This window comes from Aptenodytes forsteri, unplaced genomic scaffold, assembly GCF_000699145.1.
Source record: "Aptenodytes forsteri isolate BGI_AS27 unplaced genomic scaffold, ASM69914v1 Scaffold299, whole genome shotgun sequence".
Classification (NCBI taxonomy): Eukaryota; Metazoa; Chordata; class Aves; order Sphenisciformes; family Spheniscidae; genus Aptenodytes; species Aptenodytes forsteri.
Window position 1 is genome coordinate 2934704 of NW_008794154.1, and position 14946 is coordinate 2949649.

The following is a 14946-nucleotide window of genomic DNA, read 5'->3' on the forward strand; positions in this document are numbered from 1 at the left end:
GTCAAGTCTGGTCAACTCCCGCTCCAGTGTCAGGCACAACAGCATAACCTCCACAGCACTCTCCAAGCAAACAGCTTGTGGTAGATTTGTCCTGAACCAAACACAAAGAAACTGAAATATTTGGTAGTATTTTAAGCTTTGCTAGACAACCACATCTTATTAGGATAACATGTAAGCCAAAGAAGAAACTTTATATAGTCCACAAACATAAACCCCACTGACCTTTTAAAACAACTTCTAGTTCATCTCTTAAAATATCGAAGTTACTATAACGGGAGCTGGTTTCTGGAATGACGTTCCTCTTAAGCCATCCTCCACAGGCATATTGGTAAAAATCATTACAAGGCTCTGCAGTGGTGTCCATGTTCTCAAGGATTCGGGCTGCTGTAATACAAGACAAATTAAGGCATAAAGAATCTTTAGAGAAAAGAAATGAATACCTTTGCTTGCTCTGAAGAGGGAAGTAATAAATATATTTCCTTTAGTTTAGAATAGGCTCAAGCCTACTTGAATGTTGCAGACCAAACAAAGTACTAGTCAGTGAACAACGAATTATTATTCCTTTACTGCCCATAACTTTTATACTTTTCTGTTGCCTGTGTTCACTGATGGGTAAACTGACTAATGTTCCTACTCCCTGTGAGTGGTTGCTCAGTTTTAAATAAAAAGTAAGATGTTTCATTTACTGGCTTACACTTCTTTGTATTGAAATGTGGTGAAGAGAGAAATTAAAAGCACAAGACATATCAGAGGTTAAGTATCCACTGTAATGTAATTTAAGTATGAGGCAGACTCAGCTAAATCCAATCTATTTCAATAAAATAATTACTCTGTTGTACTGTTTAAGTTCTTGTCAGGGAAGTTTTCCTATTAATGCTTTCCTGAATCTACACTGATTTTTTAGACCTACTCCACATTTTATTCTAGAATTGATACTGCCCCTTGCTATCCCTATTGACCCTGTTGAAGTGGCTCGTCAAAGACTAACCAGTCACTGACTGAGTGTGACATGGGATTCTCTAGTGAAATCCGATTCCTTGATGACAGTTTCCCAGCTGTTGTTCATAAACCTTCTGTGCTTTTTCTTGTATTCCTCTTCCACCTAGACTGCTTTCACCACTAGTATGCTAGCACAAAGTCTCTCACAGAAAGGAAAGATGCTAGGAGTCAAGCAAGAGCTAGTCATACCTCTGAATTTCCCAGGATACTGAATATCCTTCCCATTTTTCAGACATTGTTTTTAACAAATGGTGAGGCTTGTGATTTCAAGTGTTCATTCCTCCCACATGGGTGGGCCAAATATTTATAGTTATTTCTCCAGTACTTTCAATATTTTCCATGTCTCTTATGCTGGTGGAAATGAGAGGTGGATACAGTCTATAGTATTTATGTCGACTTGCCTCCCCCCTGTTTTTCCTGGGATCTTCAGTTGGCTTGAGTGTTATATTTTAGGCCAACACCTGATGGTTTTACAATGTTCCAGTGCTTGGGAGATGGAAAAAGCCATGAATACAAGCATTTTCAATTTTAGACTGCTTAAGTAGCATAAAAACCACTGCGGAAATAGACACAATGCCTAGCACCTGATTCTTTTCTTTCTGAAGTCAGTGACAGGCTGACTTCAATTTGAAAGGATACAGGATCGTACCAACAGCCAGAGATTGTGAAATTCAGTCATGTTTTTGCTAAGTGTGACACTTGCTTTTTACCCATTCTTGAGAAAGCCAAGCATCCAATCCTACTGTCCAGTCTGTTAGAGCACGGAATTTTCCCTCTGCCTGTAAACTTGGACAAGAGGCAATGGACACATACAGAAATAAGAAAAAAAAAATCCTTTTGAACTTAAGAAAAAACTTCTTACTATAAGGGTGGTCAGACACTGGAATGGGTTGCCAGAGAAGTTGCAAAGTCTCCATCTGGGAAATAACCAAAACCTGACTGGACAAGATCCTGAGCAACTTTCTCTAGCTGACCCTGCTTTAAGCAGGGCCGTTGGACTATGTGATCTCCAGAGGTCACTTCCAACCCCAACTATTCTGTGATTGTGTAAACTCTGGTACTTGTTTCTGTCTAGTTTGTCCTATTTCATTTAGGGGAAGGAGAATGTTTTGAATGGTGCACTTTATTCCCGTCCTAGCTCCATCTATTTGCTGTAAAAGAGGAAGATTGCTAATTATTACTAACATCTCCTGTTTTAAGATTATCCTTATGAATCTCTCTGCTAGGCTGGAGCAGCATCTGAAGGGCAACAGTGTCCCTTGGATTATCTTGGCATGTGTTAGTCCAGCAACAAAGACTTTAATAGCCAGGACTGGACATCACAGCTGGCTCGTTCAGAGCAGTGTGCCAGCCCTGCCAAAAAGTAATGGTAGGATAGAGAAATCTTCTGACACCAAGAAAAAGTTGTTCTTATCCACTGTCTTGTCACTTTTGCAAAACAAAAAAAACAACAAAACTGAGGAGAAATCCACATCTTGCGTAAATCTGAGAAATTATTCACAGTTTATGTTAATATCAAACCTTGCTTTAGCTGTAGAATCAGGTTGCTCTATTTGTAGTCAGTATGTGTTTAATCTTCCTTGCCTACTACTGTCACACAAAAACAATCATCTATCATAACTTTTCTGCTGTAAAGTCCAGGCTAGCCAATATTAGCTAATCAACTTTTATCAAAACCTGAAGTTTAAATACTGCAAACATAACAGAAAGAGCTCAGTCATGGGAACTGTAGTCTTTCACTTAGGGCTTAATGCAAAATACATGTATTAAGTATTCTGAAGAATACTCTCCTCAAGAGTGTAATTTGCACATCTGAACCCCAGATAATAATTCATTATTTCGTTGATACCATGGATATATTAAAATCAATGAAATGTGATTTTGTTACCAACCAAGCCCAGAAGCATAATGACACATGAATTGTCCCTTCAAAGTCAGTGGGACCAATTAGGCTGGACAGAATCCTAAACATGCTCTAAGTTATTTATAAGTTAATACTTGTGCCAAAAGAAGCTTTATGGTAAGTTCACAGCTGTACACACTGAGACATTTTTGCTCTGGAAACAGTGAGTGTGAGACTGGTGAATATTTTGTTATTTTAATTCTAATACAGGTTAATTGATACGCATACAAATACAGATAATACATGGTACACTTTTCATTAGTCCTCAGTATTGCTTTGATGACCCAGTGTTTGGGTTTGTTCCTATTCTCACTTGTTTATTCAATTTCCTGTCACTGAAGAACGTAGAGCCTTATCTCAATTACTTTTAATGATTTATTTTATTGTAGTACTCCTGATTGCCAGTTGTTGCTTTAATAGCTTACAAATAAAGTAATATAAGCTGACATAACAACCAGTGACCTGGGGAGGATATAGGAGAAACACAATATGCTTACCTAGGTGAAATTGATATGAGAGAGATCAAAAGTCCCTACTATCATCAGTCTGCACTGTCTGAGCTCAGGAAAGTTAGCAGAGAGTATGTCAGCTTACTAAAAAAATGCTCAAATGTACAAATTACATGGTATCCTCATGTGCTACACTGCAATGGATTTCACAAACCTTGATAACATTTATCGTGCAGTTACTGATATTTTACCCTGTGTATAACCAATTGAATTTTCATTACATTTTTTCTTCTGGTAATTTATTTGAAGCTCTTCTATTAAATGTACTATTAATTCTGTCAGTATCTTCACTTTATTCTTTTTCAGTGGCAACATTTTGAATTCATTGCAAAAAACCGTCAACAGTATTGATCAGTCCTGGTGTAAGGCATTACCATTTCACTTAATGTCTATTCCTAATTATATTTCTTGAAAGACCACAATAAATTTTCCAAAGTTAATACTTCTTGCTTTCTACCTGTATCTATCTGTCTAACTTTTCCTGTATGTTATCCTACATGGTCTGGAAGAAGCAGCCAAATTAAAGATGGTACTGTTACGAAATCCTGATTTGAAGTAATATTAAACTTGTAGATTCATCCCAGTAAGATTATTATTAAACAGCAACAATACAGTTTATTTCTCTGGTTTAAGCACTTTACATTGCATTTTTAAAATATTAGTTTATTTTGTTATTAAATTATATAATTCTGACAAACTCTTTGAACTATTTTTGAAGCTCTTTGAGCACTGAAGGCCTGAGCAGATGCCAGCTAACCATTCTGGGCTCCTGATTCACAGTGTTCTGCTTCTGGAGCCGAGAACTCACTCACTCTAGTGACCACCGAATCGAATAGGTTTTCTAGGTGATTACATCCTTACTAACACTTGCCTCCCCTTTTCATAATCTGACTGTATTTCATTTAACGGCCATATAAGTGTGAAGAAGGCCCAACACTTCTATAGCAATTTCTAGCTTAAATGCATTATACCATGGCGGGACATGGAAATCCTGGCTCAGTTAATAAATAACAATTTTAAATTCAAACTGGTCATTCCCAACTCTGCTTAGACCTGTCCATTCTAAATCATTTAGAGACAGATGCAGTATTTGGAACTGGCAGTTCTGCAATGGCTAGCACATCTGAACCTTATGAGTGGGCTCCCTGGTCCTAACTGCTTCCTGCATTGTAACGTTTCATTGCTACAACAGCCTAACAGATGATGCAGATTTTTAGCTGCTTCTGGTAATTGACCCTTGCTAGGCAAAACACATACTAATGCTACAGATCATATTATGGTCAGAAGTAAGTGTTCCAGTTTGACATCATTGCTTTTGCATCTGTTTAGATCTTTTTTGAGGTATAGCCCCACAGCTAAAACTTAATTATGAAGATTATAATTTAATCAGATACACTGGTTGCTTCCCAGGACTCTTACAGTATGGTATGTAAATACCAAGTATTAACACCTGGTAAAATACAAAAGCTATCTTTTGCCTGGTTTTAAATTTTATGTGTTCCACGCTGGAGTGTGCAGTTCTTGCACACGTAGTAGCAGTAACTCACAAGAGTAGTCCCCCTGTCTGCAGTGGATCAGTTTTTATGTCCTAATAGGGACAGCAGAATGTGGATTACAGAAAAGCTCTATGATGTCAATTAGCTCATTTTCCTGTCAGTAGAAAACACTTTCATAGAATACATTTATAGCAGTACCCTGGCATTTTACATGTTTTGAGACTGAATTCTCACCATTTCTTTAGGACTTATTCTTTCAATGTTTGAACTAGACAATTTGTACAATATGGGCCAGATGATAGCAAGTAAATGAGATAAATGTGTGAATAAAATAAAGCTGTATTTAATGAAAAATGAAGAGAGATTATGACATTAGAACCACATTGTACATTTCTATTTTTGGGACGTTTTAGTCTATCTACCCTTTTTTCTCATTTTATATTTTATTATTATCTCTGTTGAATTGAGGCAATTTATATTTTTTAAAAATGCTCGTTCTTCACCCTGTTATGTAATTTTGTAAGCCTGCCATTTTTCCCCATCAAAGTTCTTACTGTAATCTTTTCACAATTTCACTTCTGTATTGAGAATCTAACATTCAGTAAGAATGTTTATTTATTCCCTTAAATATTTGCACGCTGTTAAATCTTTTAGCAGAAGCATAAAATAAAACTGTTCTGCTTAATTCATTTAGCCACTTCTTGCTAGATCTTCAGTTTACATTATGCCTCTTATTTCCAAACCTTCTACTGCTTTTCCTTTTTGAGTTCATTCATCATTACATAGTCTATCTGAAAATGATCTTCAGAGATTAAAAAAAAATCAAGTAGAAGACTAATTTGATCATTTTTCAAACCACTGCATGAGCTTTCATGGTGGCAGAAAAACACCTTGGAAGTGCAACTAAGAGACAGTGATGACCACCTGAAATAAAACCTGTAAGATACTTAGACTGTGCTGATGACAATATGCAGTTATTGAGACAATGGACTGCATTGGGGCTTCACCAATAGATGACTCCAGCAGGACTGAGGTGAGGGAGCAACTACCCTAGCTACTTTAGCTACTGTCTAAAATGAGATCTAAAACAAGGAGTCCCACAGAAGTAAGGAAACCAATATAATGACCTTTCTAAACTGTTTCTGGCATGTCTGCGAGTCTCAAGGGGGCCTACAAATCAAAACCTTTTGGAAGCCTCCATGGGGTGCTGTGTACCTCAGATTCCTTAACAACTGTACTTAAATTACATACACTTTTGCTTGCAAGCATATACATTTTTCTTGCATGTTGACTGTCAAATCCTTTATGACTTCTCACCACGTTCCCTGCGTCTCCTATTGACATACTGGGTCTCTGGCTTCTTCTAGGGCTGTCTTTTAACTTCCAGAGGGGCCAGTCATGATGTACAGAATCTACATAGAAGTTATGAGTTCCACTTGACATGAAAATAACACATTTCTATTAGAATGTTTATGATGCTTTTCAGTGGGAGGTTACCAAGGTTGAACAAAATGCAAGCTGTTTGCTTGGTAAGCTGAGAGGTCACAGTGTGGGTGCTGGGAAACGATCCATGTTCTGAGCTTCCATTTTAGATTTCTTGCCACCCTCTGTGACTAGGCCACAGCCTTTGTGAACTGTGTGGCCAAGTTATTCTACAAGGGTGGAGAAAGCAAAAGAGGAATGGCTGCCAGAAAGTAACACCAAGAGAGTGATTTCAGGGGTCCCATCTTCAGAAGCTTCCCAGAAAAACACATAATCAAAAGATACCTGTTATAGGCGTATACAGATGTAACAAGATGCTTATACATTGGCAATTTAGGGCTCTCCTCCTGACTTAGGGAAGACTGCTGCAAGGGCATGAACTGTCAACTGTTTGACTATGGGAAATGGCATGAAAGGAGAAAGGAGGGCAGAGCTGGCATAGAGCCCCTTTGAAATACATGTTGGCACAGCCAGCGAAATGCTCCTTTCTTTTGAGGAATGAGAGAGAGAGGCTGCTTCTGAGCCTAGGACCAGTCTGTATTAAGGAGGTGGAGGAAGTGTTATAAAGAGAATGAGGACATTTAGAAGTAGATTAGGCAAAAAAAAAGGAAACCAGCATTAATTGATCTGGAGGAGAGAACAGAAAGAATAAGAGAACTATAGGTGAGGGGAACGGGCGGGCATGGATAACTACCACTTTACCTACTACAAGAGGATATATAGTATGGAACTCAGCATTTCTCTGATGCATTTTAGTAGCCTTCTAGTAGAGTTCAGACCAGGATGTAAACTAAGAATTTTTTAGGCAATTGATACCGAAGGATGAAGTTAGCTTGTCAGACTATAAAATTTGGAATTTTTCTGGACATGAAGATTAATATTGCATCTCCTCAAACAGTAGCACGGCATCTTTAATGGCTATCAATGATCAAGACTTTCTTTTAATGTACCTTCTTTAGGCACATAGCTGCTGCTTGAATTCTGACTTGGAGGTGGGTGTGGGGAAGAGCCATCTTCTGATTCACTTAAAGCATTTTCTGAAGCTGAAGGCATTCTTTGGAGAGTATGCTTCTAAGTTTTAAACTAGCCAGACCCTGATGACTTTGTAAGCTCTGATGATACCACATCACAAGATTTTACATTTGTAGAAGAACTATGCTAAGAAAATTACTTGGGTTAGCAGATCCCATGCCTCAATGTGCCATACTTGTATGCAGTTAGATGGGAACATTACATGATGGTAATGTTGTTTAAAAATACATAAATTAAAAGGTATGTATTTTCATTCTTACCTGATTTTATGCAGTCTGATGTTTTGCAAACCCCATCTAAAAGAGAATACAATCATATTCATAACTCTTTACTGAATGTCAATATAATAAAACCTACTGTAAATATTATTTCCATTGACAGTCACTTTAGAATTGCATTTAATTGCAGTGTACAGTAAGATAAAGATGAATGGACACCTTACACTCAGTAAGTGAATATTTCTAGGATTAGGCTCTAAAAATACCATCACCTTCATCCCTTTAGGGTCATTCAGTGCTAGTCACTCATCATGTGGAATTTTTGTAGTCATCAGAGGAAAATGTCCTATCAATCAGAGGTGGGCATAATATTATTTTTATAACAAAGAATAAATTTAGAGAAAAATAGCACATGGACTGAAGACAGTTGTGAAGTCAGTTTGAATTCAGCAATACCTTACAATGACAAGAAGATTTTGGAGGAATTATATGAAAATTCTGAGATGTTCACTCCGAAGTCTTCTAACCAAAATACAAGGTTCAGGAACATGAAAATGTTTCCTTTCGAGACTTTAGAAATAGAACATTTTTTATTTTTCATTTCAGAATGGCATTTTTCCATTCCATAATTGAACTAGACTATAATAAAAAGTTTAAACAAAATTATTAAGTACTTTAAAGTGTATTTATTCCCTTAAATATTTGCACGCTGTTAAATCTTTTAGCAGAAGCATAAAATAAAACTGTTCTGCTTAATTCATTTAGCCACTTCTTGCTAGATCTTCAGTTTACATTATGCCTTATTTCTCCAAACCTTCTACTGCTTTTCCTTTTTGAGTTCATTCATCATTACATAGTCTATCTGAACTTTTTAACAGATACACGTATTTAGCTGAAAATGAGCATCTTCAGAGATTAAAAAAAAATCAAGTAGATAACTAATTTGATCATTTTTCAAACCACTGCATGAGCTTTCATGGTGGCAGAAAAACACCTTGGAAGTGCAACTAAGAGACAGTGATGACCACCTGAAATAAAACCTGTAAGATACTTAGACTGTGCTGATGACAATATGCAGTTATTGAGACAATGGACTGCATTGGGGCTTCACCAATAGATGACTCCAGCAGGACTGAGGTGAGGGAGCAACTACCCTAGCTACTTTAGCTACTGTCTAAAATGAGATCTAAAACAAGGAGTCCCACAGAAGTAAGGAAACCAATATAATGACCTTTCTAAACTGTTTCTGGCATGTCTGCGAGTCTCAAGGGGGCCTACAAATCAAAACCTTTTGGAAGCCTCCATGGGGTGCTGTGTACCTCAGATTCCTTAACAACTGTACTTAAATTACATACACTTTTGCTTGCAAGCATATACATTTTTCTTGCATGTTGACTGTCAAATCCTTTATGACTTCTCACCACGTTCCCTGCGTCTCCTATTGACATACTGGGTCTCTGGCTTCTTCTAGGGCTGTCTTTTAACTTCCAGAGGGGCCAGTCATGATGTACAGAATCTACATAGAAGTTATGAGTTCCACTTGACATGAAAATAACACATTTCTATTAGAATGTTTATGATGCTTTTCAGTGGGAGGTTACCAAGGTTGAACAAAATGCAAGCTGTTTGCTTGGTAAGCTGAGAGGTCACAGTGTGGGTGCTGGGAAACGATCCATGTTCTGAGCTTCCATTTTAGATTTCTTGCCACCCTCTGTGACTAGGCCACAGCCTTTGTGAACTGTGTGGCCAAGTTATTCTACAAGGGTGGAGAAAGCAAAAGAGGAATGGCTGCCAGAAAGTAACACCAAGAGAGTGATTTCAGGGGTCCCATCTTCAGAAGCTTCCCAGAAAAACACATAATCAAAAGATACCTGTTATAGGCGTATACAGATGTAACAAGATGCTTATACATTGGCAATTTAGGGCTCTCCTCCTGACTTAGGGAAGACTGCTGCAAGGGCATGAACTGTCAACTGTTTGACTATGGGAAATGGCATGAAAGGAGAAAGGAGGGCAGAGCTGGCATAGAGCCCCTTTGAAATACATGTTGGCACAGCCAGCGAAATGCTCCTTTCTTTTGAGGAATGAGAGAGAGAGGCTGCTTCTGAGCCTAGGACCAGTCTGTATTAAGGAGGTGGAGGAAGTGTTATAAAGAGAATGAGGACATTTAGAAGTAGATTAGGCAAAAAAAAAGGAAACCAGCATTAATTGATCTGGAGGAGAGAACAGAAAGAATAAGAGAACTATAGGTGAGGGGAACGGGCGGGCATGGATAACTACCACTTTACCTACTACAAGAGGATATATAGTATGGAACTCAGCATTTCTCTGATGCATTTTAGTAGCCTTCTAGTAGAGTTCAGACCAGGATGTAAACTAAGAATTTTTTAGGCAATTGATACCGAAGGATGAAGTTAGCTTGTCAGACTATAAAATTTGGAATTTTTCTGGACATGAAGATTAATATTGCATCTCCTCAAACAGTAGCACGGCATCTTTAATGGCTATCAATGATCAAGACTTTCTTTTAATGTACCTTCTTTAGGCACATAGCTGCTGCTTGAATTCTGACTTGGAGGTGGGTGTGGGGAAGAGCCATCTTCTGATTCACTTAAAGCATTTTCTGAAGCTGAAGGCATTCTTTGGAGAGTATGCTTCTAAGTTTTAAACTAGCCAGACCCTGATGACTTTGTAAGCTCTGATGATACCACATCACAAGATTTTACATTTGTAGAAGAACTATGCTAAGAAAATTACTTGGGTTAGCAGATCCCATGCCTCAATGTGCCATACTTGTATGCAGTTAGATGGGAACATTACATGATGGTAATGTTGTTTAAAAATACATAAATTAAAAGGTATGTATTTTCATTCTTACCTGATTTTATGCAGTCTGATGTTTTGCAAACCCCATCTAAAAGAGAATACAATCATATTCATAACTCTTTACTGAATGTCAATATAATAAAACCTACTGTAAATATTATTTCCATTGACAGTCACTTTAGAATTGCATTTAATTGCAGTGTACAGTAAGATAAAGATGAATGGACACCTTACACTCAGTAAGTGAATATTTCTAGGATTAGGCTCTAAAAATACCATCACCTTCATCCCTTTAGGGTCATTCAGTGCTAGTCACTCATCATGTGGAATTTTTGTAGTCATCAGAGGAAAATGTCCTATCAATCAGAGGTGGGCATAATATTATTTTTATAACAAAGAATAAATTTAGAGAAAAATAGCACATGGACTGAAGACAGTTGTGAAGTCAGTTTGAATTCAGCAATACCTTACAATGACAAGAAGATTTTGGAGGAATTATATGAAAATTCTGAGATGTTCACTCCGAAGTCTTCTAACCAAAATACAAGGTTCAGGAACATGAAAATGTTTCCTTTCGAGACTTTAGAAATAGAACATTTTTTATTTTACATTTCAGAATGGCATTTTTCCATTCCATAATTGAACTAGACTATAATAAAAAGTTTAAACAAAATTATTAAGTACTTTAAAGTGAAACAAAGCATTTCATTTCCAATATAAGGAAACATTCTAGTTTGACCCCAAATGGAAATTTTAGCTTCTCTGTATTATCTTTTCCAAAAATTAGCAGGGTATTTACCCCTGAACAGAATTATTTTCAAATATTTTGGTGTGGCTGCTGAATCACAAAACCTGTTAGTATGACTACACTCACTAAGAGTCCTTGCTGCAACAGCCTGTAAAAGGAAAAAAAAAGGATTTTCATACATATACAGGAATATGGAGGAAGCACTGTAGTTTGGTTTTCTTAAGCAGTGTTGTATTTTGTAGAGTTTTTTTGCCTACTGAAGCATTAATTACAAACAGAAGTGTTGCTAAGTCAGAACAAGCAGATTTTTTGTGTTTACCACAACTTTGCGTGAACAAATGAATTTACAGTGTCCCTGCTGGAAAAAAGCAGTTTTGTGTCAGTGTCCAGCAATAATAAGTGCGGATGCAGCTTTACATTGCAGATAATTGTGTTATACTGTCTAGTGACATACATATGAAACATTGTTATGGTGTAGCAACTATTAATCATCTAATTTTATACACTGGGTAAAGTACAATTTTCTATTATCAGGCCAATAATTCTGAGCTGACCTCATTATTTTATTTTCTTAATGTTTTATGTAGTGCAGCTATGCACTACTAGACTACTATGCAACAGTCTTTTCTAATACAACATTTTAATATAATGCAACTTCCTTTTTTTTTTTTACTATATACTAACAACCGGATTCTATTTATTAAAGCATTCTTTTTGTAATTTCTTAAAATACTTTTATATTCATATGTATTTGTACATTCAAAGACAGTTTAAGTGTACTCACCGTCATATGTTGCATATAGAACTATCATTGTGATCGCTACAATAGCTAGCAGAATCACTACAACAGCTAGCCCTATTTCCAGGCCACTCCATCGCAGTTTCTTCTTTGGTTTTGGAGTATTCATTTCAGTTATATCCATCTGGCTTTCTGACTTGCCCATAACCCAGCGTCTGAAAAGGAAAAGGGAAAGTTCACTGGAGGACTTACACTGAGCCATAGGTCTTTAAAGTGGCTCCTCAACTGCACAGTAACAAAGATGTTTTCCGGGTGAGTTTTCAAATTATTTGTAACACTACTAGAATGTCAGTCACGAAATTAAAAATTCCCTCCTCCTCTCACACGTGCGCACACACACAAGTACGTACCATGCACTACTTGTCATTTACAGAGAACAGAAGAGTGGTCTTCCTTCACATGAAGAGGCTACCAAATAGAAAAGAAAGGCCAACAAACCAAAACCTATTTTTAAAACGTACCCATGTGGTGTAATCTTGTACGATGGTACAGGAGTTCACAAGCAAGCAAAAAGCAAGTCTCCCTGCCTGAATAAAAATTAACTTAATCTGCCAATTACTTATCTAATGCCAAAGGTCAAAATATGCCATTGTGCTTCGCTGTCATTTCTTAAAATATTATGTAAGCAATTCTTGACTACAGCTTTACAGCTGTCTCTAAAAATAGAAAAAAAAAGAGAATGTCTCTGCTGGGATCCTGTCAAATTCACACTGAAGGTAGTGAGTCTTCACAGTAATTTTTAAAGAAGTGCGACCAAGTCCTCTCTTTTGAAGTTAGAACACTGTAAATTAGGAGTAACTACAACACATACATGCAAAACTGGTGGGAGTGTGAATGGACTCACGCTCACTCATGGAATGTGTATGCAATAGTAGGTTTTAAGATTGTATTTCTGTCGCTCTTTAGAGATAACTTGGCCACCTTTTGCAGCACTGCTGTTCTACAATTCTTTGCTCTCCCTTCATCTGCTCCCACTTATCTAGGGCCAGACTTTCCTCTGCTGACAGAGATTCAAATTCCTATACATAGAGCAGTGTATTTCTCAGCATTTCACAATGAAAACTCAACAGTTTCTATTCACAGCATTTCCTGGGGATCTTTACATCCACAGATAGAGTACACACCCTTTCTATTCAACAGGGAAGAACATGAGAGTTCCACTGGGATAAATAATGGAAACAGCTACATTCACCAGACCCCTCACAAGAAGGTAAACCAGTGATGCAGGTCAGGGCATTCAAGTCCTCTTGTATTCATTACACCCTTTTTTCCCCACTCTGTAAAGTCGGTATAACAGCAGTAAGGGAACCCTTCTCAGTTTCTGCATCTATTCAAGTCTAAGACTTTAACTTAATTATTTTAAACTGTTTTAACTGTATTGCTGGCTGGTATTCATCTTTGTCTCCTCAAGCTGCTATAATATTTCAGATATCCAGTCTTTGCTTTTCCTCTGGACCTTCTGTTTCTGCCTGATTGATGTTCCTTAGTTTCCAATAATCTCTTCCTCTCTTTGATGTCCACCTCACCTAGAATGCTAGCTCCTCCACTGCAAAAACATGTCACTAAAATGTGTATGTTTATTAATAAAATAAAGATGTCAAATAACTTGGTATTATGGACCTAAGCAAACAGAGATTTTGTGTTCCACGTTTTTACACAACACCTGTCTCAGTGGATCCTTGGACACTATCACACTAACACTTTCTCTAAATGAATGAGAGAACATTTTATTTCAGTGTGTCTCATGTCCCCTTTTGTCACTACTCCCTGGACATCAAGATGCATGAATTGACTGGCAGTGCCAGAATCAGAGGTCTTCTGTGGCTCAGGAGGCTGGAATCCTGCAAGGTCTGTCCAGCCTCTGTCTTTCCAAAACCATAGGGACCATTACAACTGCTTTCATTTTCCTCACAAGCTGCTATTTTTCTCTGAAGAGTAGGTTTTTGGTCAAATCAGCAAGTGGTTTCTGAGACACAAGACTGAAATCCCACAGAACCATGTGAAAGAGCGAGTTATGTAGAGAAATTTGCCCTGCATTAACGGTGAGCTATAAATTCATAGATAGTAGAAAAGCAAATTAACTATTCTACCCTTCTCACTTCCAGTCATATTAAACAGCAAAAAAATGTTATTTATATTGACTAAATACTGACCAGTCCCCAGAATCCTCTGGAGCCTAATTTAAGAAATTATGCTTATCTTCTGATTCTGATGGTGTCTTTAGAGCACTGAAAACACAGTTCATTAGAGCAGCAAGAAATGCTGTACCTTTCATGTGCAAATATGTTCCTTACAGTCAGCTAAGTTTTTCCAAGTGAGCTAATCTTTCTGTTCCTGCAGGAGTGTTCCTCATGTTTAAAGGCATCCCACTGACTAATTTTTACTTCTAGTTATTTAGAGAACTTATCCCATCTGCATTAACGAACACCAGGTAAAAGCTTCTTTATGTGCTAACTGCAAGCACAGCAAAAGAATAAGAATAATTTAAGCAGATGTAAGCCTAGTTATTATGGTCGTCTTATATTTCTCTTAGTGCTTCTGTGATCCTTTCTACTCTGCCTACTAAAGCTTAAATACAACAGACAGCTGAAATTATTTTGACTGATCCTGGTCTAGGTGGCATAGGGAGTTAATGCATTAGCTTTTCTTTTTGGGATGTGTATGTTAAAAATCGACTTGTGGCTTACTTGGTTCTCAGTGTAGTCTCTACAGAAAATGTAGCATGTCACAAGAATACTTTTTTTTTTTTTTTTAATAACTTTTGTAGCATGTACTGTGCAGATGAGCCACCCCCAGGCACGGTAAGAGCAAGACACAACCGGTAAGGACGACTAAGAAGTGTCACGGGGCATCACGCCAGGTCAGCCCCATCCGTGGGCTAGCACCTCGCCCCCGCCGTACCGACTACACGGAGGGGACGGCGCTAAGCCTGAC

The 14946-nt window shown here is 37.6% G+C and overlaps 1 protein-coding gene across 1 annotated transcript in view; it reads right to left on the reverse strand.

Moving 5' to 3' along the window:
- The window catches only part of MME (membrane metalloendopeptidase), a 56648-nt gene that overhangs the window by 40756 nt on the left and 946 nt on the right, over window positions 1–14946 (reverse strand). Inside the window, exons 2-4 of the mRNA XM_009279221.1 lie at window positions 11998–12167; window positions 10518–10553; window positions 223–384 (exon numbers count right to left, since the gene is read on the reverse strand). Coding sequence (XP_009277496.1) covers window positions 223–384; window positions 10518–10553; window positions 11998–12157 — 358 coding nt within the window. The 5' untranslated portion in view covers window positions 12158–12167. The remainder of the gene's footprint in view (window positions 1–222; window positions 385–10517; window positions 10554–11997; window positions 12168–14946) is intronic.